The sequence below is a fragment of the Cherax quadricarinatus genome, chromosome 44 (genome assembly GCF_038502225.1).
Source record: "Cherax quadricarinatus isolate ZL_2023a chromosome 44, ASM3850222v1, whole genome shotgun sequence".
NCBI lineage: Eukaryota > Metazoa > Arthropoda > Malacostraca > Decapoda > Parastacidae > Cherax > Cherax quadricarinatus.
Genome location: NC_091335.1, coordinates 4,272,486 through 4,297,732, shown reverse-complemented (window position 1 = coordinate 4,297,732; position 25,247 = coordinate 4,272,486). Strand labels below are relative to the sequence as shown.

Sequence of the window (25,247 nt, the reverse complement as noted above, 5' to 3'; positions counted from 1 at the left end):
AAATTAAAAGAAAACGTGGCATCTGTATACTAGGAGACTTTCAATTTTGCTTCCTAAATTTCGCGTTTCAGCCCTTGTTAAGCCCTTAGAAAGCCTCTGAATGTTACTCGTTTGCTTATGTGCCGTCGTTAAATTAAAATTTTTGCATCCTTCGTTAGATACATATAAATTTTAATTAAGGCTATATTTATCTCCTGTGACTACAGTGTGTACGATCGGTTTATTTAGCGATTTCTTTTTTAATTTTCCAAATTGTATTGTGTATTAATCGTTCATATTGTTTTGTTTTCTCTTTTTGTTATTGGTTTGTTTGTTGGGTTTAAGGTTAATTGAGTGTTAGGATCATTAGAGCCATAATCGAACAAGCTTCGCAGCATCAAGAATACTTCAGACTTTAACTTAGGGATTATTATAGTGTACTCAGTGTATATGCACTGAAATGCACCTCTCCGTGTAGAATGTTATGTTATAGTTCTGATTTCTGTTGTAATAATAACACTAATGTGTTGTAATAATTAATGTTGCAGTAACAATACTAATGGGAGTACCAACTCAAGGCCTCGTAGGAGACCCTGAGATGGTACTCCCGTAGCTGCAACCGTCTTATTTGTATACTACAGACATAATATACAAACAAGACGGTTACAACTACGGGAATACCATCTCAGGGCCTCCTACGAGTGAAACACCCTGCATTAGGCTTATAAAGAATAATTAATTTTATTGCTCTGCGTTTCGAAGTATTACCTCGTAGGGTCGTAAAGCACCTATACGAACCTTAATTTGAGTACAGTATATCAGCACTTTAAGTTTGCATTCTAAATTTATTGCAAGGAGAAAATTACTTATTTTTTTAAATATACCTGATAAATTGTTACCCACACGGCGTAAAATCAAATCAAGTTTTTTTTTTATATAAGATATACCAGCATTTAGGGTTTGAAGCCGATCAGGAGATTAATTCTCCAGTTATTGGAGAGAGGTAATTTGTTTAATAAAGCTGGATAATTGAAACATACACAGCTGAATAAAAATATGGATCTTCCTTTGCCCCCCCCCAAAAAATAATTGCTGAAAGTTTGAATCCGGTTGAAAGAGGCATTCTCTAGGTACTACACGCAAACCCTTAATTCCAAGATTTTTATTTATGTTAAGTTTGCACATTTATATGCCTAATCTGAGAAGGTACCATCTTTTTCAATAGATGTTTCACCCATCAAAGAATCAAGTTGTTCAGACTAGACATAATCAAGTGATCTCACAAGAGGGAGATTATTATTATTATTATAATCAAGGGGGAAGCGCTAAACCCAGAGGATTATACAGCGCCTGGGGGGGGGGGGTGTGGAAGGCATTCAGGCTTAATTTGGGAAACTGGAGCACAGATCCAATTCCCTAAATCAAGAGCCCCTCACCAACATCAAGGAACCTTCCTTGAGGGGACAAGAGGGAGAGAGTGAGTCCAATATCGGGCCATCTCTAGGAGGATGGCAGACAGAAAAAGAAAACTGCCATTGAAAAAATAATTAAAATTTACAAAAATGTCAGCTACGCTGCAATAACAGTCGAGTACCCAAGTACCCTCATGTTTCGAAAGAACATCTGGCACCCAGTAGTTTGTAATTCTTTGCATGCCTAGTAAAACCCTAGACAATGCCTAGTTAAACCCTAGCTAGCCAGTTTATTGAATGACCTGAGTTCTGACAAAGGTTTATATAGAAAGGTCTAAGCTCTTTCTATCCCCTTCTTCAAACCCTCTTCTCCCCCCCCCCGCACATAGTGTTTCCAAATGTCTTCAGAGGATATGTGTGTGTGTGTGTGCCTCTGAAAGTATCTGCAAATGGACTTTCTAAAAACATACTCTCCTGAAATATGTGTAAACACATGAAGTCACTCAAGTATTTGTTATTTTTCACTTTTTTCTGTATTTACAGTCATGTCGTATATTTTAATTTCTTCCTTCCCATATATATATATACACTATTCGTTCCTAAACGATAAAAGCGTGGACACTACAATGTGCTCACAGTTACTTTTTATAACATATTTTAATATTTTTGAGCTTCTACTGTCTTTTATCACGAGTACGCAACTTCTGTCAGCCACGGAAGAGCTTCTGAGGAAGACAATGTAGGTAGCTTACCTGGCTATTGTGTATTTGGAGGTGATGGCTTGCGTGAGCCTAGAATAGCAGACGGCTTGCCCACGGTCCTTGCTCTCAAAATAGTCGCAGTCTAGGAAAGTAGCCTACCAAAATGTGTTTTTTTTTTTCTTATCTTTTTTAAACTTATCAGTGATAAAATTATTTTGTGTGATTTTTGCATAATTTAACGTGACTGTTTCCGTAAATATTGTTATAGCGAAACTACCACACGTAACTTCAAGTAATTATATATAGCAACCCTCTTTTCTCGGGTCAGACCTCATTGCCTCCCATTCCCAGGCGCTGTGTAATCCATACTGGTTTAGTGTGTGTTGATGATACCTCCTCACAAGTGTTGATAATGCCTCCACACATATATGTTGATGTCACAACACAAGTGTGTTGATACTTCCACACACATGTTATGTCTCCACAAGTGTCTTGATGATGCCTCCTCGCAAGTGTTGATGATGCCTTCACACAAGTGTTGTTGATGCTTGCATACAGTTTATTGGTGCTTGCATACAAGTGTGTTCATGTCTTTACACAAGTATGTTGATGGTTCCATACAGTCTTCTAATATCAAGAACCCTCACCTGCGTTGAGGAACCTCCCGCGTCGAGGAGCCTCCCTAGAGAGGCCAACGCCATTAAGCTTGTGCTCTCTTCATTAAAATCCACCTCGTATAATATTCCCCAACTAAACAAAAGCAACCCTTCAAATCCATACAGGTTTAGAGTTACTGCTTTCCAAGTATATTATGTAATAAAATATACCTATTGGTAAAAAAGAATGAAAAGATGGGTTGGTAGGGAAAGTGGAATATTCAAATGGCTTCAGGAAGAAAACTAAGTATTCTTTCTCGAAGCCTTTTTATCCAGTATAAATACATATAATGTTATATTTTTCTTAGTTGGTTACTCATCATCTCTACTGCAAGGAAATAAAGGCATCCCTGAGGTGTTCATTACATACCTAAGACTCGCGTCAGAACTCTGGTAAACATTGTATGTGATACCCACAGGTTGTTGGAAAATAAACACAAAAATCCAAACTCCAGGGCATTGTATTGGATAGATTTTAGTGCTGGAACTTTGTCACTCCACTTGCGTAGATAAATAATATCACCGCTCTCACCATCTAAGTTAAGGTGGTTGGTCACTTGGATTTAAAGCCTATCAACTGCACATGAGTCGTTAAGGCTGCAATGTCACCTGTTTACCGTCATTCAAGGATACTTTAATCACTGTAATAGGGATTGAAGTAAACTGTCAGGATATATACACCAAGTTATACACCTCTCGGTGTATATAATCTCATAATGGGAGATGATACGCGCACTTTACGTGCGTTTTCTTTCTGGTCTGTTTTCTGGTTACTATTGCTACCTATCGAATTACTGAGCAGAAAATCTTGTTGCTATTTTTGGCAAAAGATGGCGCAAACGTGTCTTACCAGAGCTCTACGTAGAAAGAAACTATAACTATTTCACGTTGTTATATTTTGTTTACGTGAACAGATAGTTTTTCTCTATTTATCCACTTAAAGTGAGAAATGTATAGAAACACACGCCTTATTGTAGGCATTTGAGGGTGTATTCCCGAGCTGTTCTGCCTGTAACAGCGAGTGAGGACTTTTCACTGCTGCCATCTGTTGGGCCACTACTGAACTAAACAGTCATTAAAAAATTTATACACTAGATGGCTCTGTATACTCATCTATAATTAACTTCATGAAGACCCGTAATTAGAGGAATGTTGTCTGTTACAGGTGAATATTACATGATACTAACGTTACCCTTTGTAAATGTGATTAACATTACAATAGTGATGTGAAAAAAGCAAAACGCTTTCAAACATATTTAAGAAACCTTTCATGAGCACTTGAAATAATGCATGACTCAACGTGTTCATCATTTGCACTGTTGTTGGTTAGTTATAACCTTGCCCATCCATATTCTTTTAAAGCCACATAATAATAATAATAATAATAATAATAATAATAATAATAATAATCTTTATTTCTACAAGTACAAAGTATACAGACCTAGCTGACATCAATGATATACTATTACTATATAGAAAGTCCCTTGTTATGCAGAGCATTTCGTGCAAATTAGGTCATTTTTTCCCAGGATGCGACCCACACCAGTCGACTAACACCCAGGTACCCATTTTACTGATGAGTGAACAGGAACAGCAGGTGTCTTAAGGAAGTACATCCTAATGTTTCCAACCATACCGGGGATCGAACCCCGGACCTCAGCGTGTGAGCAATTGAAACTGATCTATTATTCCAACTTCGATATTTTACAAGTTAGTTTGTCACACTGCTGACAGCGTCCCTTGTATTAGCACCGTAGTGCTTTATAACCTGTACGGGTTTAGGCGCATTTTCTGATAATTTATGCGTCTGGCTCTTCGTGAGTGTGCTGTGATGCAGGTGAAGTATCGTCCTGATGTTCCACCCACTCCTACTCAACACATACCATATGACCCTAGGGGTTTTAAAGCTTCCTCGTGAGTAATAATAACAATAAAATTAATATTTATTATTATTATTATTGTTTGGTTTGAACCTAGTTAAGGTTCACAATTTTTTTTTTGGAGGGGGGGGGGTTCACTAAGCGTTTGCAGGGTAAATGATCTGGGTTCACTCCCACAATACATTTTTCGCTAATTTTACTTTCAAGATGGTGTTAATTTACAGTTTTCCCTAGACTGGAGTGGAGGGTAGGTAGGAACTTACGTTATACTAGCCACCAGTGGTGTCGGTAGCCAGGTTAAACGTTCCGGATTTGTGGTCATTTTTTTTTTCATATTATTATTATTATTATAATCAAGGGGGAAGCACTAAACTCGTATGATTATACAGCGCCTGGGGGGGATGTGGAAGGCATTCAGGCTTAATTCGGGGAACTGGAGCACAGATCCAGTTCCCTAAATCAAGAGCCCCTCACCAACATCAAGGAACCTTCCCTGAGGTTTTTTTTTCCATAGCTATAATTGAATCATCGCAGGTTCACAGGTTCTCAGTCTTTCCTAATCTCTTTTCCATGAGTCACGTAAGAAGATAAGAGTGGAGGAGCACTGCAACAAACTTAGTGGAACATTGTAGGCAAGTTCAACTCACACCCACTCCAACTTATTTTTAAAGCTACCTTAAATTCTCTCTTTAAGAGTTTGCTTCACTTATCTACAGCTCTACTGGTAAACCAGTGGTTTCCTATATTCTTTCTAAATCTAAATTTACCAACTTGAACTCTTTACTGCATCTGCTTGCCGGATGGATCAGATTTAATCATGCAGTGATCCTCTTTAATAATGTTATGCACTGTTGGTAGGTCTTAAATGGTGCTATCAAGTGTCGTTTTGTCCTGTTACAAGATAACACTGTCCTATCACGGGAGTGTGTACCTCGATCGAGACAGAACACAGGACGAAAGGAAGACAATGAAAGAGAGAGTTCAAAAACGAAAGGAGAAATGGGAGGAAATGAAAAAGGAGAGCAGAATAACCCAGGATCAAATGGAAGGACAAGCGCACCCCCCAGAAACACCTGCAGAAGGATTCCAGCCACGACACCCCCAAGGCAACTGAACAATCCAAACCAACCATCACACACCGATCCCTCTGTTTCCACCCCCCGCACCACAGTTACAGTATTAGAACAGAAGTTGAAGGTTTGGTACATAAATGCAGATGGATTAACGAATAAACATGAGGAATGGCAAGAAAGAATCAATGAGAAGTCCCCAGACATCATAGCAGTTACAGAAACAAAACTCACGGAGACAATAACAGATGCAATCTTCCCACCAGGATACCAGATCATGAGGAAAGATAGAAGGGGCAGGGGGGGAGGTGGGGTTGCTCTGCTCGTAAAAAACAGATGGAAATTCGAGAAAATGGAAGGAATAGATGAGACGGGAGAAAGAGACTACATAGCAGGTACACTTCAGTCTGGGGAACACAAAGTGGTCATTGCAGTGATGTATAATCCACCACAGAACTGCAGGAGGCCAAGAGAGGAATATGAAGAGAGCAACAGAGCAATGGTGGACACACTTGCTGAGGTGGCAAGAAGAGCTCACTCCAGCAGAGCAAAGTTGCTGGTTATGGGGGATTTCAACCACAGGGAGATTGACTGGGAAAACCTGGAGCCACATGGGGGTCCCGAAACATGGAGAGCCAGGATGTTGGACGTGGTGCTGGAAAACCTCATGCACCAACATGTTAAGGACACTACCAGAGTGAGAGGGGAGGATGAACCAGCAAGATTGGACCTTGTGTTCACCCTGGGCAGCTCAGATATTGAGGACATCAAGTATGAGAGTCCCCTAGGAGCTAGCGACCACGTGGTTCTGTGCTTTGAATACATAGTAGAGCTGCAAGTGGAGAGAATAACAGGAGTTGAATGGGAAAAGCCTGACTATAAAAGAGGGGACTACATAGGGTTGAAGAACTTCCTGCGGGAGGTCCAGTGGGACAGAGAACTGGCAGGAAAGCCAGTAAATGAAATGATGGAATATGTAGCAACAAAATGCAAGGAGGCAGTGGAAAGGTTCATTCCCAAGGGCAACAGTAACAACGGGAAGACCAGAACGAGCCCCTGGTTTACCCGACGGTGTAAGGAGGCAAAAACAAAGTGCAATAGAGAATGGAAAAAGTACAGAAGGCAGAGAACACACAAAAATAGGGAGATCAGTCGCAGAGCCAGGAATGAGTACGCACAGGTAAGGAGGGAGGCCAAGCGACAGTATGAAAATGACATAGCATCGAGAATCAAGACTGACCCGAAACTGTTGTATAGCCACATCAGGAGGAAGACAACAGTCAAAGACCAGGTGATCAGATTAAGGACAGAAGGTGGAGAACTCACAAGAAATGATCAGGAGGTATGTGAGGAGCTGAACAGGAGATTTAAGGAAGTTTTTACAGTAGAGACAGGAAGGACTGTGGGAAGACAGCACAGAAGGGAACATCAAGAGGGAATATACCAACAAGTGTTGGATGACATACGAACAACTGAGGAGGAGGTGAAGAACCTCTTAAGTGACCTTGACACCTCAAAGGCGATGGGACCGGACAACATCTCCCCATGGGTCCTTAGAGAAGGAGCAGAGATGCTGTGTGTGCCTCTAACCACAATCTTCAACACATCCCTTGAAACTGGGCAACTACCTGAGAAATGGAAGACAGCTAATGTAGTCCCCATATTTAAGAAAGGAAACAGAAACGAGGCACTAAACTACAGACCTGTGTCTCTGACATGTATTGTGTGCAAAGTCATGGAGAAGATTATCAGGAGGAGAGTGGTCGAACACCTGGAAAGGAACAAGATTATAAATGAAAACCAGCATGGGTTCATGGAAGGCAAATCTTGTATCACAAACCTCCTGGAGTTTTATGACAAGGTAACAGAAGTAAGACACGAGAGAGAGGGTTGGGTAGATTGCGTTTTCCTAGACTGCAGGAAGGCCTTTGACACAGTTCCCCACAAGAGATTAGTGCAGAAGCTGGAGGATCAGGCGCACGTAAAAGGAAGGGCACTGCAATGGATAAGGGAATACCTGACAGGGAGGCAGCAACGAGTCATGGTACGTGAAGAGGTATCACAGTGGGCGCCTGTTACGAGCGGGGTCCCACAGGGGTCAGTTCTAGGACCAGTGCTATTTTTGATATATGTGAACGACATGATGGAAGGAATAGACTCTGAAGTGTCCCTGTTCGCAGATGACGTGAAGTTGATGAGAAGAATTAAATCGGACGAGGATGAGGCAGGACTGCAAAGAGACCTGGAGAGGCTGGACATGTGGTCCAGTAACTGGCTTCTCGAATTCAGTCCAGCCAAATGCAAAGTCATGAAGATTGGGGAGGGGCAAAGAAGACCGCAGACAGAGTATAGGCTAGGTGGACAAAGACTACAGACCTCACTCAGGGAGAAAGACCTTGGGGTGACCATAACACCGAGCACATCACCGGAGGCACACGTCAACCAAATAACCGCTGCAGCATACGGGCGCCTGGCATACCTGAGAATAGCGTTCCGATACCTTAATAAGGAATCGTTCAAGACACTGTACACTGTGTATGTTAGGCCCATACTGGAGTATGCAGCACCAGTCTGGAACCCATACCTGGTCAAGCACGTCAAGAAGTTAGAGAAAGTACAAAGGTTTGCAACAAGGCTAGTCCCAGAGCTCAAGGGAATGTCGTACGAGGAAAGGTTAAGGGAAATCGGACTGACGACACTGGAGGACAGAAGGGTCAGGGGAGACATGATAACGACATACAAGATACTGCGTGGAATAGACAAGGTGGACAGAGATAGGATGTTCCAGAGAGGGGACACAGGGACAAGGGGTCACAACTGGAAGCTGAAGACTCAGACGAGTCACAGGGACGTTAGGAAGTATTTCTTCAGTCATAGAGTTGTCAGCAAGTGGAATAGCCTAGCAAGTGAAGTAGTGGAGGCAGGAACCATACATAGTTTTAAGAAGAGGTATGACAAAGCTCAGGAAGCAGAGAGAGAGAGGATCCAGTAGCGATCAGTGAAGAGGCGGGGCCAGGAGCTGAGTCTCGACCCCTGCAACCACAATTAGGTGAGTACAATTAGGTGAGTACACACACACACGCACACACACGCACACACACACACACACACACACACACACACACACACGCACACACACACGCACGCACGCACGCACGCACGCACACACACACACACACACACACACACACACACACACACACACACACACACACACACACACACACACACACACACTGTGAATCGACCCCTGCAACCACAAATAGGTGAGTACACACACACACACACACACACACACACACACACACACACACACACACACACACACACACACACACACACACACACACACACACACACACACACACACACAGATTGCATCTTCTTGGACTGCAAGAAGGCCTTTGACACAGTTCCTCACAAGAGATTAGTGCAGAAGCTAGAGCATCAGGCGCATTTAACAGGAAGGGCACTGCAATGGATCAGAGAATACCTGACAGGGAGGCAACAACGAGTCATGGTACGTAATGATGTATCACAGTGGGCACCTGTGACGAGCGGGGTCCCACAGGGGTCGGTCCTAGGACCAGTGCTATTTTTGGTATATGTGAACGACATGACGGAAGGGTTAGACTCAGAAGTGTCCCTGTTTGCAGATGATGTGAAGTTAATGAGGAGAATTAAATCTGATGAGGACCAGGCAGGACTTCAAAGAGACCTGGACAGACTGGACACCTGGTCCAGCAAATGGCTTCTCGAATTTAATCCTGCCAAATGCAAAGTCATGAAGATAGGGGAAGGGCACAGAAGACCACAGACAGAGTATAGGCTAGGTGGCCAAAGACTGCAAACCTCACTCAAGGAGAAAGATCTTGGGGTGAGTATAACACCGAGCATGTCTCCGGAAGCACACATCAATCAGATAACTGCTGCAGCATATGGGCGCCTGGCAAACCTGAGAACAGCATTCCGATACCTTAGTAAGGAATCATTCAAGACACTGTACACCGTGTATGTCAGGCCCATACTGGAGTATGCAGCACCTGTTTGGAACCCGCACTTGATAAAGCACGTCAAGAAACTAGAGAAAGTACAAAGGTTTGCAACAAGGTTAGTTCCAGAGCTAAGGGGAATGTCCTATGAAGAAAGATTAAGGGAAATCGGCCTGACGACACTGGAGGACAGGAGGGTCAGGGGAGACATGATAACGACATATAAAATACTGCGTGGAATAGACAAGGTGGACAAGGACAGGATGTTCCAGGGAGGGGACACAGAAACAAGAGGCCACAATTGGAAGTTGAAGACACAAATGAGTCAGAGAGATAGTAGGAAGTATTTCTTCAGTCATAGAGTTGTAAGGCAGTGGAATAGAGTAGAAAATGACGTAGTGGAGGCAGGAACCATACACAGTTTTAAGACGAGGTTTGATAAAGCTCATGGAGCGGGGAGAGAGAGGGCCTAGTAGCAACCGGTGAAGAGGCGGGGCCAGGAGCTAGGACTCGACCCCTGCAACCACAAATAGGTGAGTACAAATAGGTGAGTACACACACACACACACATCCCGGTGCGTGATGGTAGTCTCTATCTGCAGTAAGAGGGAAGAGGCGGCAATTCTTGTGTTCCTGTGAGTGTCAACCCTGTATATTACTGTTTATCATAGTACTATCATAACTCTGCTTGTTGTTTTATACTATTTACTGTTTGTGTTGTGTTTACTGTTTCTGTTAGTGTTTACTGTTTGTGTTAGTGTTTACTGTTTGTGTTAGTGTTTACCGTTTGTGTTAGTGTTTACTGTTTGTTAGTGTTTACTGTTTGTGTTAGTGTTTACTGTTTGTGTTCGTTGTTTGTGTTAGTGTTTGCTGTTTGTGTTAGTGTTTACTGTTTGTGTTAGTGTTTACTGTTTGTTAGTGTTTATTGTTTGTGTTAGTGTTTACTGTTTGTGTTTGTTGTTTGTGTTAGTGTTTGCTGTTTGTGTTAGTGTTTCTGTTTGTGTTAGTGTTACTGTTTGTGTTAGTGTTTACTGTTTGTTAGTGTTTACTGTTTGTTAGTGTTTACTGTTTGTTAGTGTTTAATGTTTGTTAGTGTTTACTGTTTGTTAGTGTTTGCTGTTTGTGTTAGTGTTTACTGTTTGTGTTAGCGTTTACTGTTTGTGTTAGTGTTTACTGTTAGTGTTTACTGTTTGTGTTAGTGTTTACTGTTTGTGTTAGTGTTTACTGTTTGTGTTTACTGTTTGTGTTAGTGTTTACTGTTTGTGTTAGTGTTTACTGTTTGTGTTAGTGTTTACTGTTTGTGTTAGTGTTTACTGTTTGTGTTTACTGTTTGTGTTAGTGTTCACTGTTTGTGTTAGTGTTTACTGTTTGTGTTTACTGTTTGTGTTAGTGTTTACTGTTTGTGTTAGTGCTTACTGTTTGTGTTAGTGTTTACTGTTTGTTAGTGTTTACTGTTTGTGTTAATGTTTACTGTTTGTTAGTGTTTACTGTTTGTGTTAGTGTTTACTGTTTATGTTAGTGTTTACCGTTTGTGTTAGTGTTTACTGTTTGTGTTAGTGTTTACTGTTAGTGTTTACTGTTTGTGTTAGTGTTTACTGTTAGTGTTTGCTGTTTGTTAGTGTTTACTGGTTGTGTTCGTGTTTACTGTTAGTGTTAGTGTTTACTGTTTGTGTTAGTGTTTACTGTTCGTGTTAGTCTTTACTGTTCGTGTTAGTGTTTACTGTTTGTGTTAGTGTTTACTGTTTGTGTTAGTGTTTACTGTTAGTGTTTACTGTTTGTGTTAGTGTTTACTGTTTGTGTTAGTGTTTGCTGTTTGTTAGTGTTTACTGGTTGTGTTCATGTTTACTGTTAGTGTTAGTGTTTACTGTTTGTGTTAGTGTTTACTGTTCGTGTTAGTTTTTACTGTTCGTGTTAGTGTTTACTGTTTGTGTTAGTGTTTACTGTTTGTGTTAGTGTTTACTGTTTGTGTTAGTGTTTGCTGTTCCTGTTAGTGTTTACTTTTTGTGTTAGTGTTTACTGTTTGTGTTAGTAGTTACTGTTTGTGTTAGTGTTTACTGTTTGTGTTAGTGTTTACTGTTCGTGTTAGTGTTTACTGGTTGTGTTAGTGTTTACTGTTTGTGTTAGTGTTTACTGTTCGTGTTAGTGTTTACTGTTCGTGTTAGTGTTTACTGTTCGTGTTAGTGTTTACTGTTCGTGTTAGTGCTTACTGGTTGTGTTAGTGTTTACTGTTGGTGTTTAATATTTATGGTAGTTTTCCCTGTTTTAGTTCTCTGTTTGTGGTAGTTCTCCCTGTTTGTGGTAGTTCTCCCTGTTTGTGGTAGTTCTCCCTGTTTGTGGTAGTTCTCCCTGTTTGTGGTAGTTCTCCCTGTTTGTGGTAGTTCTCCCTGTTTGTGATAGCTCTCCCTGTTTATTGTAATTCTCCGTGTTTGTAGTAACATTGTGGAAGAACTCTGGAGAATCAACACCCAACTAATACTTCCATATATACATTTCTTTGTCTATAAATGTTCTTTAATATATACGAGTATATTCACTGAAAAACATTTACACTTCAAAATATTTATTAGCTTAACTGTTGAAGAGACATAACAAGAACGGCAACCAGAGAGGAGGTGAGCAGACGCAAGTTTACAGGATTTTACATTCTTTATTTTGATGTTCTGTACAGCCTTGTTAGAAGTGCCAATGTTATGTCTTCCCACATCACTTGCTTATCTTTAGCTAAGTGATCCCAGGATTAGCAGTTGAACATTTTTAAGATGGCAGAGACTAGATTTTACATCAACAGATAAGTTTTTCATTATAACATTGGTTTTAATTTACCCTTCAAAGATCTGAACAACATGTGAGCGGACGATAGAACTGTGAGAACTCTGGCTCACTACTGTTGTCACACCTGCAATAAGAGCATCACTTGTAGCAACATATGACATTCATTAGTTCTCTCCTCTTTTTATAATAGTGTTGTTATTTAATATACAAATAAGTATGTGAGCAACCTTGACAAAATAAGCGTGTACATTATATAATGTGCTACTGTATTATTCCAGTTATTCCAGTTTTGCCGCCCATAAAGTATAATGCATATATTGTATATAGTGTTTTCTAATGCTCACACCACTGCTTTATTTAAGTATAAATAACGTAGTGTACAGGTGAATTAAGCACTACCTTCCAACTCCTGCTGGACCTTGCGGTATTTAGCCAAGTTGAGAGCAGCGATCTCCTCAGCCTCCTCGATCTGGCGCTTGTAGGTCTTGATCTTCTGTTGCAGCTTGTCAACAAGGTCCTGCATCTTGTCGTGGTTCTTCTTGTCCTCGTCGGACTGGAAGGTGAGCTCCTTGATGCGCCTCTCACACTTCCTCAGGTTCTTCTGGGCATCAGAGTGACGGCGAGACTCATCGTCCAGCTGACTTTCCAGCTCGCGGACACGGAGTTCCAGCTTACCCAGGGATTTCTTCACTGTTTTCTGCGCTGTAGTCTGGCTCTCCTCAAGTTTGACTTGGAGTCCCTTGTAAGAAACTTCCAGTCCCTTGCGAATCTTTTCCAGGTTCTGAGCGTGTTCCTGCTCAGCGCGGAGTTCATCAGCCAGGCGAGCGGCGTCAACCATGGCCTTCTTAGCCTTGTCCTCGGAGTTCTTGGCCTCGTTCAGCATCTCTTCATAGTCAGCCTGTTTTAAAATACATAATGAATATAAACTTTCTTTTCTTTCAGGAAATGAATTATAGTGTTATTTCATTGTTATTATTATTGTTATTATTATTATTATTATTATTATTATTATTATTATTATTATTATTATTATTATTATTATTATTATCACCATTATTATTTTTATTATTATCACTGTTATTATTGTGAGTAAATAAACTTACCTGGAGAGTCTGAGTTTCACTCTCAAGCTTCCTCTTTGCAAGGGTCAAGCTGTTGTACTGCTCGTAGAGCGAGGAATGCTGTTCACGAGCTTCATGAACTTCAGTCTCGGCTTGACGACGTCCGCGATCTGATTGCTCAATAAGAGTACGAGTTTCCTCTAGCTCGCCGTGAATAGCATTAGCACGGCGTTCAGAAATACCGTACTGTTCACGGTACTCAGAAGCAACCCTTTGTTCTTCCTCAACCCTCAGCTGGGTATCCTTATACTCGTTTTGGAGCTTCTTGAGGCTCTTTTGCAGATCAACGTATGCCTTATTGGAATGATCAAGAGCAATCTCGAGCTCGTTGATGTCCGACTCGAGCTTCTTCTTCACACGAAGTGCCTCAGCCTTTGCCTTAGCTTCGGATTCAAGAGAAGCTTGCATGGAATCCATGGCTTGTTGGTGGCATTTACTGAAAATAGGTGTATTTACCAGTTAGATACATACCAAAACGTTTTAGTTTACCTTAAAAATATCAGTGGTATTATCTTAAAAAGGTTGAAATAATTTTGTACGTACCGGGTGTTGTCAAACTCTTCCTCCTTCTCTTGGATACGCCTGTCAATCTCCTGCCTAACTTGACTGAGCTCTAGCTGGCCACGAAGTACCTTATTCTCTTCTTGTTCAAGGGCGGCTTCAGCTTCTTCAAGAGCAGCCTGTAGTTCTTCCTTATCAACTTCCAGCCTCTTGAAAGTCTTTTCCAGCTCGTGGTATGATCGACCACCTTCTGTTACCTGGTCCAGCAAGTCCTTGATCTCATCAGAAAGATTCTTGTTTTCACGACGGGCAGAGTCATAATGTTCCAGATTTTCCTCATAAGCAGCCTTAATACGGAAGTGCTCAGAGGAATAGTTGCGGCACTCCTTTTGAGAAGCATCAAGATCAGCAGCAAGGTCATCAACCTTCAGTTTCCATTCAGCGATGATCTTATCAAAGTTCCTCTGCTTCTTTTCGGTGGCTGCAGCCAGGGTTTGAGCACGCTCAGCAGCAATTTGGGCCTCTTCGTAGTCCGCGAACAACTTCTGCTTGGACTTCTCAAGGCTCAAATTTCTGACATTCAACTGATCAATCTGTGATTCGGCTTCATCTAGACGGGCAGCAAGCTTCAAACGAGCAGCTTCAAGCTCTTCGGCACGGGCAACACCCTCAGATTCATATTTCGAGCGCCACACTTGTGCATCAGCATTAGCCTTAGACAGCAGGCGCTGGACGTCGGCCTTAGCTTCGCTCTCAACATCAAGTTGTTCGCGAAGGCTCTGAATGTCGTGCTCAAGATTGCGATATTTACCAAGAAGAGTTGCACGCTCCTGCGGGATATAGCACATGTGTGATTACTGACGATGGCAAGTTAATCTATAACTATGATTAAATAGTTTAATATATTTTTATAACATATAAGTGATATATATATATATATATATATATATATATATATATATATATATATATATATATATATATATATATATATATATATATATATATATATATATACATGTAATTTGAACACTTACCCTGCTTTCTTCGTCAGCGAGTTTACGGTTGTCCTCAAGCTGATTAGTGAGAGACAGCTTGAGCTTGGATAGCTGACCAATCTGGCTCTCAGCTTCCTCCAACTGGCGCACAAGATCTGCATTCTCAGTGGCAAGTTTTTTCTTGGTGGCATCATACTCGCTGAGGGTTCGGTTGGACTCGTCAATCCTAGCGTGAATCTCCGCCGCCTGCTGTTGAAGCTGCTTGGCAGTCTTCTCCGCTGCGTTCTGATAACGTTAAAATAACTTACATGTTTCCTTTCTACTCTTTGGTTGACATTAGCAGTGTGACAGCCACGAAAATTTAACATATTGAAACAAAATGATGAGTTGAATTTTACTTTGTGAGATAGTTTATGTAATAATTTCTTTTTCGTTCCAAATTTTAATAAAGTAATAATGTGCTTTATTTTAAAGGAAATCTTATACTAGTAAATGAATAATTTTTCATAAAAATTTAATATTACCCTCTTGTATTTAAGGAGGAACTTTACTCTGTAATATATCGAGAGTGTCTTATTTAAGGTGGAAATTTACTCTGTAACAAATCGAGAGTGTCTGATTTTAGGAGGAAATTTACTCTGTAACAAATCGAGAGTGTCTGATTTTAGGAGGAAATTTACTCTGTAACAAATCGAGAGTGTCTGATTTGTGTACATTTAGTTTACATCATTGGAAACATTTTGAGCTCTGAGAGACAGATTTTGAAGCTAATCAATTTTAATTAAAAACTCTTTAAACGTACCTTATCACGGAAAATAGAATCGTAAGCGGCTTTAGCATCCTCGGCATCACGTTTGAGAGTATCCTTATCCTTCTCCATCCTGTTGAGAAGTACGTATATTGTCGAGCACTCGTTGTAAAACTGAGGCAACTTTTTAAATGATCTCGCTACTTTTTAAAATAATCTAGGTGAAAAGCATATTTTTTGAATGTTGCAGCGAAGAGGAGGCTGGAGGCAGTAGAGATGTAGTGTTTGAGCGGGGCAAAGTGTGGTGTAAATATGCTGGGAATTCGGAGTTTGGAGATAAGGTGTGGGTTTAACAAAATTATTATGCAGAGGGTTGAGGAGGGGCTCTTGAGATAGTTTAGATATTTAGAGATTGAGAGAAATTAGAGTACCAGAAGGACGTGTAAATCTGGGGAGAGGGATGGTATGGCGGTCGTCCTTGGAGTGATTGGAGGTGAAATTAAGACACATGTGCAACATCTGGGTATCTTTATTGTAGACGTTTTGCATCCAGTTGTCGTGGAGATTCTCCACGACAACGGTGCTCTTTGCACCTACTCCTAGGTTGAGGGACTGATTACCTCATCTTCTGTACATAGTTCTAATATCTTCAAGTTATGTCCTGGAATTTGTATTGATAAAGCCACTGGGTGGCGAAACGTCTACAATAAAGATACCCAGATGTTACACATGTCTTAATTTCATCTTGTCGGTATTGTATACCATTCTTGTACTACGAGTGATTGGAGGGAAGGCGCAGAGGAGGTTTTGAGCGCTAAGGGTTGGGGCATCCAAAAGGAATGTAAGCAAGTTTTTTTTCCTCTCATAATTTGAGGTGTCGTTGGAGTATGAGCAAGATAACATTAGTGAAGGGATTCAAGGAAATTGATTAGCTGGTCTTGAGTGCTGGATATTGTAAGTACACTGCCTGCACTTTGAAGGAGGGATGGGGATGTTGTGGTTTGGAGGCTCATCTGAACTGTGATGTCAGCGCACTTCTTGAAAGACAGAGAATGTAATGAGTGACAGTGAAAGTGCTGTCTTCATTGTTGGGGCACCATACCTCGGTGGGAGACGGCCGAAGTGTTAAAACTATATAAATGTGTGTATATATATATATATATATATAATATATATATTATATATATATTTTATTATTTTTATTATCACACTGGCCGATTCCCACCAAGGCAGGGTGGCCCGAAAAAGAAAAACTTTCACCATCATTCACTCCATCACTGTCTTGCCAGAAGGGCGCTTTACACTACAGTTTTTAAACTGCAACATTAACACCCCTCCTTCAGAGTGCAGGCACTGTACTTCCCATCTCCAGGACTCAAGTCCGGCCTGCCGGTTTCCCTGAATCCCTTCATAAATGTTACTTTGCTCACACTCCAACAGCACGTCAAGTATTAAAAACCATTTGTCTCCATTCACTCCTATCAAACACGCTCACGCATGCCTGCTGGAAGTCCAAGCCCCTCGCACACAAAACCTCCTTTACCCCCTCCCTCCAACCCTTCCTAGGCCGACCCCTACCCCGCCTTCCTTCCACTACAGACTGATACACTCTTGAAGTTATTCTGTTTCGCTCCATTCTCTCTACATGTCCGAACCACCTCAACAACCCTTCCTCAGCCCTCTGGACAACAGTTTTGGTAATCCCGCACCTCCTCCTAACTTCCAAACTACGAATTCTCTGCATTATATTCACACCACACATTGCCCTCAGACATGACATCTCCACTGCCTCCAGCCTTCTCCTCGCTGCAACATTCATCACCCATGCTTCACACCCATATAAGAGCGTTGGTAAAACTATACTCTCATACATTCCCCTCTTTGCCTCCAAGGACAAAGTTCTCTGTCTCCACAGACTCCTAAGTGCACCACTCACTCTTTTTCCCTCATCAATTCTATGATTCACCTCATCTTTCATAGACCCATCCGCTGACACGTCCACTCCCAAATATCTGAATACGTTCACCTCCTCCATACTCTCTCCCTCCAATCTGATATTCAATCTTTCATCACCTAATCTTTTTGTTATCCTCATAACCTTACTCTTTCCTGTATTCACCTTTAATTTTCTTCTTTTGCACACCCTACCAAATTCATCCACCAATCTCTGCAGCTTCTCTTCAGAATCTCCCAAGAGCACAGTGTCATCAGCAAAGAGCAGCTGTGACAACTCCCACCCTGTGTGTGATTCTTTATCTTTTAACTCCACGCCTCTTGCCAAGACCCTCGCATTTACTTCTCTTACAACCCCATCTATAAATATATTAAACAACCACGGTGACATCACACATCCTTGTCTAAGGCCTACTTTTACTGGGAAAAAATTTCCCTCTTTTCTACATACTCTAACTTGAGCCTCACTATCCTCGTAAAAACTCTTCACTGCTTTCAGTAACCTACCTCCTACACCATACACTTGCAACATCTGCCACATTGCCCCCCTATCCACCCTGTCATACGCCTTTTCCAAATCCATAAATGCCACAAAGACCTCTTTAGCCTTATCTAAATACTGTTCACTTATATGTTTCACTGTAAACACCTGGTCCACACACCCCCTACCTTTCCTAAAGCCTCCTTGTTCATCTGCTATCCTATTCTCCGTCTTACTCTTAATTCTTTCAATTATAACTCTACCATACACTTTACCAGGTACACTCAACAGACTTATCCCCCTATAATTTTTGCACTCTCTTTTATCCCCTTTGCCTTTATACAAAGGAACTATGCATGCTCTCTGCCAATCCCTAGGCATCACTTCTACTTTGTAAAAACTTCTCATATGCTAACTTTTTCTCCCTTACTACTCTCTTTACATCATCATTCCACCAATCGCTCCTCTTCCCTCCTGCACCCACTTTCCTGTAACCACAAACTTCTGCTGAACACTCTAACACTACATTTTTAAACCTACCCCATTCCTCTTCGACCCCATTGCCTATGCTCTCATTAGCCCATCTATCCTCCAATAGCTGTTTATATCTTACCCTAACTGCCTCCTCTTTTAGTTTATAAACCTTCACCTCTCTCTTCCCTGATGCTTCTATTCTCCTTGTATCCCATCTACCTTTTACTCTCAGTGTAGCTACAACTAGAAAGTGATCTGATATATCTGTGGCCCCTCGATAAACATGTACATCCTGAAGTCTACTCAACAGTCTTTTATCTACTAATACATAATCCAACAAACTACTGTCATTTCGCCCTACATCATATCGTGTATACTTATTTATCCTCTTTTTCTTAAAATATGTATTACCTATAACTAAACCCCTTTCTATACAAAGTTCAATCAAAGGGCTCCCATTATCATTTACACCTGGCACCCCAAACTTACCTACCACACCCTCTCTAAAAGTTTCTCCTACTTATATATATATATATATATATATATATATATATATATATATATATATAAGTATATATATATATATATATATATATATATATATATATATATATATATATATATATATATATATATATATATATATATATATATATATATTATATTCATTGGGAAAAATATTAAGTCTTTCTTTAAATGTGGTCGTCTCTTTTTTTTTTTTAATTTAGTTGTTGATTTAAATTTTTGCATGTAAATATACTTGGCTTCTTGATTTATATTTTTCTAAAATACTAGTTATAAATGATTGCATTTCAGTTTAATTTTAACAGTAGAACACAATTCCCTGGTTATTAACTTTTGAAGGTAGAAATTTCTCACCTGGCCTTCATCTTGTTGAGATGTTCGATCTGTTCTGACAATTCCGTGATGGCATCATTATGCTTTTTGCGAAGAAGACTGACTGCAGAGTCATGGTGCAAGTTGACTTCCTCAAGATCATGACGAAGCTTAGCCAGTTCAGTTTCTCGTTTCTTATTCAGCTCGATCTGGCCAGCTGTGGCTCCACCGGCTTCATCCAGACGGTCTCCAAGCTCTGAAAGCTCTCGAGCAAGACTCACTTTAGACTTTTCAACCTTAGCGCGGGCTTGGTGCTCGTGCTCAACCTCTCCTTCAAGCTCCTCGATGCGGCTTTGTTGTTCTCTGATTTGCCTCTGTATCTTGAGATACTGACCTTGCTCCTCTTCAACCTTAGCAATCAGAGCAGAATATTCCTTGTCCTTGCGGTGGATTGTACTTTCAAGGTCTTTGTGGTTTCGTTCCAGATCAGAGATGGCTTCCTGGGTAAGTTTAAGGTCGCCTTCAACCTTCCTCTTTGCCTTCTCGACGTCACTGCGCAGTTTCTTTTCTCGCTCAAGAGAATCCTCGAGTTCGTCCAGGGTTTGTTCGAGTTTTGACTTCAGGTTTGTGTAATGATTGCACTTATCTTCAATGCTCTGATAATCCTCAGCAGTCTTCTGATTGCCTTCTTGGAGTTGCTTCTTCTCCTTGTTGACCTTGTTAATAAGCTCTTCCTGGTGAGCGACTTCCTCATTAAGAGTTTGAATCTGTTGATCTTTCGTGGCCTTGTCTTGCTCAGTCTTCTGAAGCGCTGCTTCGATAGCCTCAAGATCCTTCTTCAGGTTTGAAAGCTCCTGTTCGGTCTTCCTCTTTCCTTGGTTGAGTTGATTACGGGCTTCTTCTTCCTTACGCAGACGTTCAGTAACTTCCTAAAAAGGCGTAAGAAACCAGTAATACTGTTGCCGAAATTCAACAAAAGACAGATCAAAAGAAAAAGAAATTCTAAAGAATTTATATTGCCGGTTGGTTAAATTTTTTAAATTACTAAAATAATTAGCAAACCAGAAACAGTACATAGAAAACGTAATCTTGAGTCAATTATCAAACTTTGTTTTATGCAAAAATTTTAAGAAAAAATCCGGCAGTATTATGAAAAGAATTCAGCGTGATTGCAGCAGCACTGAAAGACCCTCACTGGTTTATATACACATAAATACTTACATTCAACTGAGCTTCAAGATCTGCCTTTTGACCTTCAAGTTTGGCTGTCTTCTCATAGAACTCAGACATGCCGCCTTTGCTTGACTCAAGAGCAGAAGCCAGAGTGTTCTTTTCATCTAGAAGAGCCTGGTACGTAACTTCCAGTGCCTGGCGCGCCTTCAACTCTTTCTCATATTCTGCAGTACACTTTTCAGCTTGACTTTCGAGGGCGTTAATCTCATCATCAATACGAGTGACATTAAGACGGGGCTTGATCATGTTCCAGAACTTGTACCATGGCCATCCCTGCATCTTCTTGTACTTTCTTAGGTTGCGTTGGACGACAATAAGAGCAACACGTTGATCTTGGAGCTTCTTGTAGTACTTACGGCTCTTGAAGCCTCGAATCCAAGCCTGCAGCCAGGAGGTCATCTTTGAAACACGTTCTTCACGGATCTCCTCCAGGGTACCCAAGACACCAGCGCGGAAGAATACCTGTCGTATGTGAATTAGACTTAAGTTGGTTTGATTGTGTTATATATATTTAATATAGCGACTTTCCACGTCTCGTTTCTCTATAGTTTCAGCACGATAGTAAGAATGGCATGGCTATTGGCTGTACAGACTTATAAACAGGAAGCTGTAACATAACTCAGAATGGATACTCCATATGGTGTTGCACATAATCTTAAATAGCACTTACCTTGGTGTTGCCGAGGCGGTAGAGCTCTTCGTCCAGACCAGCCTTGTCAAAGCAAGCCTTGGCTGCCTTCTTGTCGTCAGGGATGGCTGACATCTCCTGGGAAGCCAGGATCTTGTAGCTGAGAAAAAATATATTGAGTAAGCAACATGATAATAAATTCTGAAAAATGTATTAAAATATTTTTACCAGTTATCTTTTATAGTAATTTTTACTAGTACTTAAAATCTAAACAATTGTTCTCTTATGTATTTATCAAACTTCTTACCGGTGCTTGAAGTCAGGGTACAACATCCTGTTAGGGAAGCCTTTGCGACAGATCCTAATGCCCTCAAGTACACCGTTACAGGTCAGCTGATGCATGATCAAACCAGCCTCAGTCTTACCTGAGCAAGAAAAAATTACAGTCTAATTGCAAGCTGAAATAATAATTGATCCTAAAAAAAAGAAAAACGTAGTAAAAATTTAGAATTTAACAGATGGCTGCAGTTAAAAAAGACAAAATACTTTCTCCAGTACACACAAATTTATGCCGCTAGTTTTTATTTATTTAACCAATACATTAATTAATTAATGGTATTACATGGGTTTTTGGAGATGATGTAGATCATACTAATGATACATACGTTTTCAGTAAAATTATATTTAATTAGGTTATTCGTTGCCAAGAACGTAAAACAAAAATATTACAGTGATAACTTTGTTTTACTAATATCAGTTGTTGAAGGAGAATGAAGTATTCTGAAGACTTGTAAAAGTTACTGTGTTACTAGGATAGTTACTTACCAGGAGTCTTGGTCTCGTTGGGGGCGAAAGTTACTGTGTTACTAGGATAGTTACTTACCAGGAGTCTTGGTCTCGTTGGGGGCGAAAGTTACTGTGTTACTAGGATAGTTACTTACCAGGAGTCTTGGTCTCGTTGGGGGTGAAAGTTACTGTGTTACTAGGATAGTTACTTACCAGGAGTCTTGGTCTCGTTGGGGGCGAAAGTTACTGTGTTACTAGGATAGTTACTTACCAGGAGTCTTGGTCTCGTTGGGGGCGAAAGTTACTGTGTTACTAGGATAGCATTACTTACCAGGAGTCTTGGTCTCGTTGAGGACGAAAGTTACTGTTACTAGGATAGCATTACTTACCAGGAGTCTTGGTCTCGTTGAGGACGAAAGTTACTGTTACTAGGATAGCATTACTTACCAGGAGTCTTGGTCTCGTTGAGGACGAAAGTTACAGTGTTGCTAGGCTAACATTACTTACCAGGAGTCTTGGTCTCGTTGGGGACGAAAGTTACTGTGTTACTAGGATAGCATTGCTTACCAGGAGTCTTGGTCTCGTTGGGGACGAAAGTTACTGTGTTACTAGGATAGCATTGCTTACCAGGAGTCTTGGTCTCGTTGTTGACGAAAGTTACTGTGTTACTAGGATAGCATTGCTTACCAGGAGTCTTGATCTCGTTGGGAGCGAAAGTTACTGTGTTACTAGGATAGTTACTTACCAGGAGTCTTGGTCTCGTTGGGGGCGAAAGTTACTGTGTTACTAGGATAGTTACTTACCAGGAGTCTTGGTCTCGTTGGGGGCGAAAGTTACTGTGTTACTAGGATAGTTACTTACCAGGAGTCTTGGTCTCGTTGGGGGCGAAAGTTACTGTGTTACTAGGATAGCATTACTTACCAGGAGTCTTGGTCTCGTTGAGGACGAAAGTTACTGTTACTAGGATAGCATTACTTACCAGGAGTCTTGGTCTCGTTGAGGACGAAAGTTACTGTTACTAGGATAGCATTACTTACCAGGAGTCTTGGTCTCGTTGAGGACGAAAGTTACTGTGTTACTAGGATAGCATTACTTACCAGGAGTCTTGGTCTCGTTGAGGACGAAAGTTACTGTGTTACTAGGATAGCATTGCTTACCAGGAGTCTTGGTCTCGTTGGGGACGAAAGTTACTGTGTTACTAGGATAGCATTGCTTACTAGGAGTCTTGGTCTCGTTGGGGACGAAAGTTACTGTGTTACTAGGATAGCATTGCTTACCAGGAGTCTTGGTCTCGTTGGGGGCGAAAGTTACTGTGTTACTAGGATAGCATTGCTTACCAGGAGTCTTGATCTCGTTGGGGGCGAAAGTTACTGTGTTACTAGGATAGCATTGCTTACCAGGAGTCTTGATCTCGTTGGGGGCGAAAGTTACTGTGTTACTAGGATAGCATTGCTTACCAGGAGTCTTGATCTCGTTGAGGACGAAAGTTACTGTGTTACTAGGATAGCATTACTTACCAGGAGTCTTGGTCTCGTTGGGGACGATGCAACGGATGAAGTGAGGGTGGGTGGAGTTCAGAGTCTTCATCAGGTTGTTCAGCTGGTCCTGTGAGAGAAAACATCCCGTAAGTTAGATAACAATCTATTTGATAGTGGCTCACGAAATTGTAATGACACAGTTGCAAACAAACTACGGTACGGGTGGGGATTGAAGTCGAGGCCAGTGCTTAAGCCACTATCCGCGAGTTCCATCCCCACCCATACCGTACCAAAACAGTTAATAACACTCTATTGATTAATACTTTCAAATGATAAACAGCGCATTTTTTTTAATATAAAAACTATTAACAAAAGTTTATGGCTCATTTATGTATAGTATTAGTTATGTTTTAGATATAAAGAGTACTGCAAAGTAGCTTTTTTAAAAATGCATTGACTTGGTCTCCAGATAAATAAACTTACCCTGTATCCAGATGACACAGTCTTGAAGGAGCCAGATTTCGCACCACGACCACCTGTATTGTAGAAATTATTTATGTTAGTACACATTGTAATTACACGGATCATTAATTACTCATAATTAGAGATTTAAAAAGTAATTGTCTATACGTTCTACACTGTTAATATCTGAGGAACATGTTAACATAGGTAAACTTTTTACTTTATTTGATGAGCTAAACGTGATCTGATGCTAACATAATAAATTTAAAAACATGATTGTAATTAAATTCACGAGAATATAAAATATACATTACTACTTTAAATATACGTATTGGGTAAATGCTTTACTTATCTCAGAAAATTCCTCTCTTCGTCCCGCTACTCATTGTTTCATTAGATAAACAATCACATTCTGTTTTTTGTTATTTTCTATCATGTTTAGCATTTGTTAAGTATATGCAAACCTTATTTTTTTTTCAGAGAAAATAAAATTCATCTTCCCGTGACACATCGTCTCTTTAATTAAGAGTTTTACAAAGTAACTAGAAGGAGATTACTCTTCATACCTTTAGCGTCACCACCACCAGATTGTCCGGGATGGTCAAGGAAGATAGTGACGACAAGTTCGTTGTTTGACTTCTTGAGCTGGTCGACGACAGTGTCGTTGAGGGGATCCTTGTTCTTCTCCAGCCAGCCAGTCAAGTTGTAAGTGACAGTACCAGCGTAGTGAACGATGGCGAAGTGGCCCTCAACTTGACCAGCCTTTGGTGGCTTAGGCTTAATGAACACTGGGGACTTGCCAAGATGGTTGGCGTTCAACTTATCCTGGAAGGTCTTGTCAGTAGCCTTGGGGAACATGGACTCTTCCTCTAGGATGGAGAGCAGACCCATTTTCTGTTGAAAGAGCAAACTTTTAATGCTAGCAAAAATAATAGTTTACTTTATCATTATTATTATTATTTTAACTAAGGGGACAGTAGCTCTTATTTCTAGGATGAAGAACCTTCACCATCATCAAGGTACCGGTTCGTAAGAAAACGATCAGATTGTTTTTAATTTTATGCAGTACTCGGTACATCGTGTAG

The 25,247-nt window shown here is 40.7% G+C and overlaps 2 protein-coding genes across 3 annotated transcripts in view; both read right to left on the bottom strand.

The window, feature by feature from the left end:
• Nucleotides 1-25,247, bottom strand: part of LOC128706036 (uncharacterized) — a 96,422-nt gene that overhangs the window by 33,645 nt on the left and 37,530 nt on the right. The gene's annotated exons all lie outside the window — the stretch shown is intronic.
• LOC128697535 (myosin heavy chain, muscle) overlaps nt 12,318-25,247 on the bottom strand; it is a 23,580-nt gene continuing 10,650 nt past the window's right edge. For both annotated transcript variants that reach the window (XM_053789302.2, XM_053789303.2), the window contains 13 exons: nt 24,729-25,056; nt 24,184-24,236; nt 23,740-23,827; nt 21,744-21,861; nt 21,479-21,596; nt 20,797-21,270; nt 19,618-20,504; nt 15,885-15,963; nt 15,122-15,367; nt 14,127-14,914; nt 13,566-14,019; nt 12,862-13,360; nt 12,318-12,586 (listed from right to left, as the gene is read on the bottom strand). In XM_053789302.2, coding sequence (XP_053645277.1) covers nt 12,510-12,586; nt 12,862-13,360; nt 13,566-14,019; nt 14,127-14,914; nt 15,122-15,367; nt 15,885-15,963; nt 19,618-20,504; nt 20,797-21,270; nt 21,479-21,596; nt 21,744-21,861; nt 23,740-23,827; nt 24,184-24,236; nt 24,729-25,056 — 4,209 coding nt within the window. In that variant the 3' untranslated portion in view covers nt 12,318-12,509. The remainder of the gene's footprint in view (nt 12,587-12,861; nt 13,361-13,565; nt 14,020-14,126; nt 14,915-15,121; nt 15,368-15,884; nt 15,964-19,617; nt 20,505-20,796; nt 21,271-21,478; nt 21,597-21,743; nt 21,862-23,739; nt 23,828-24,183; nt 24,237-24,728; nt 25,057-25,247) is intronic.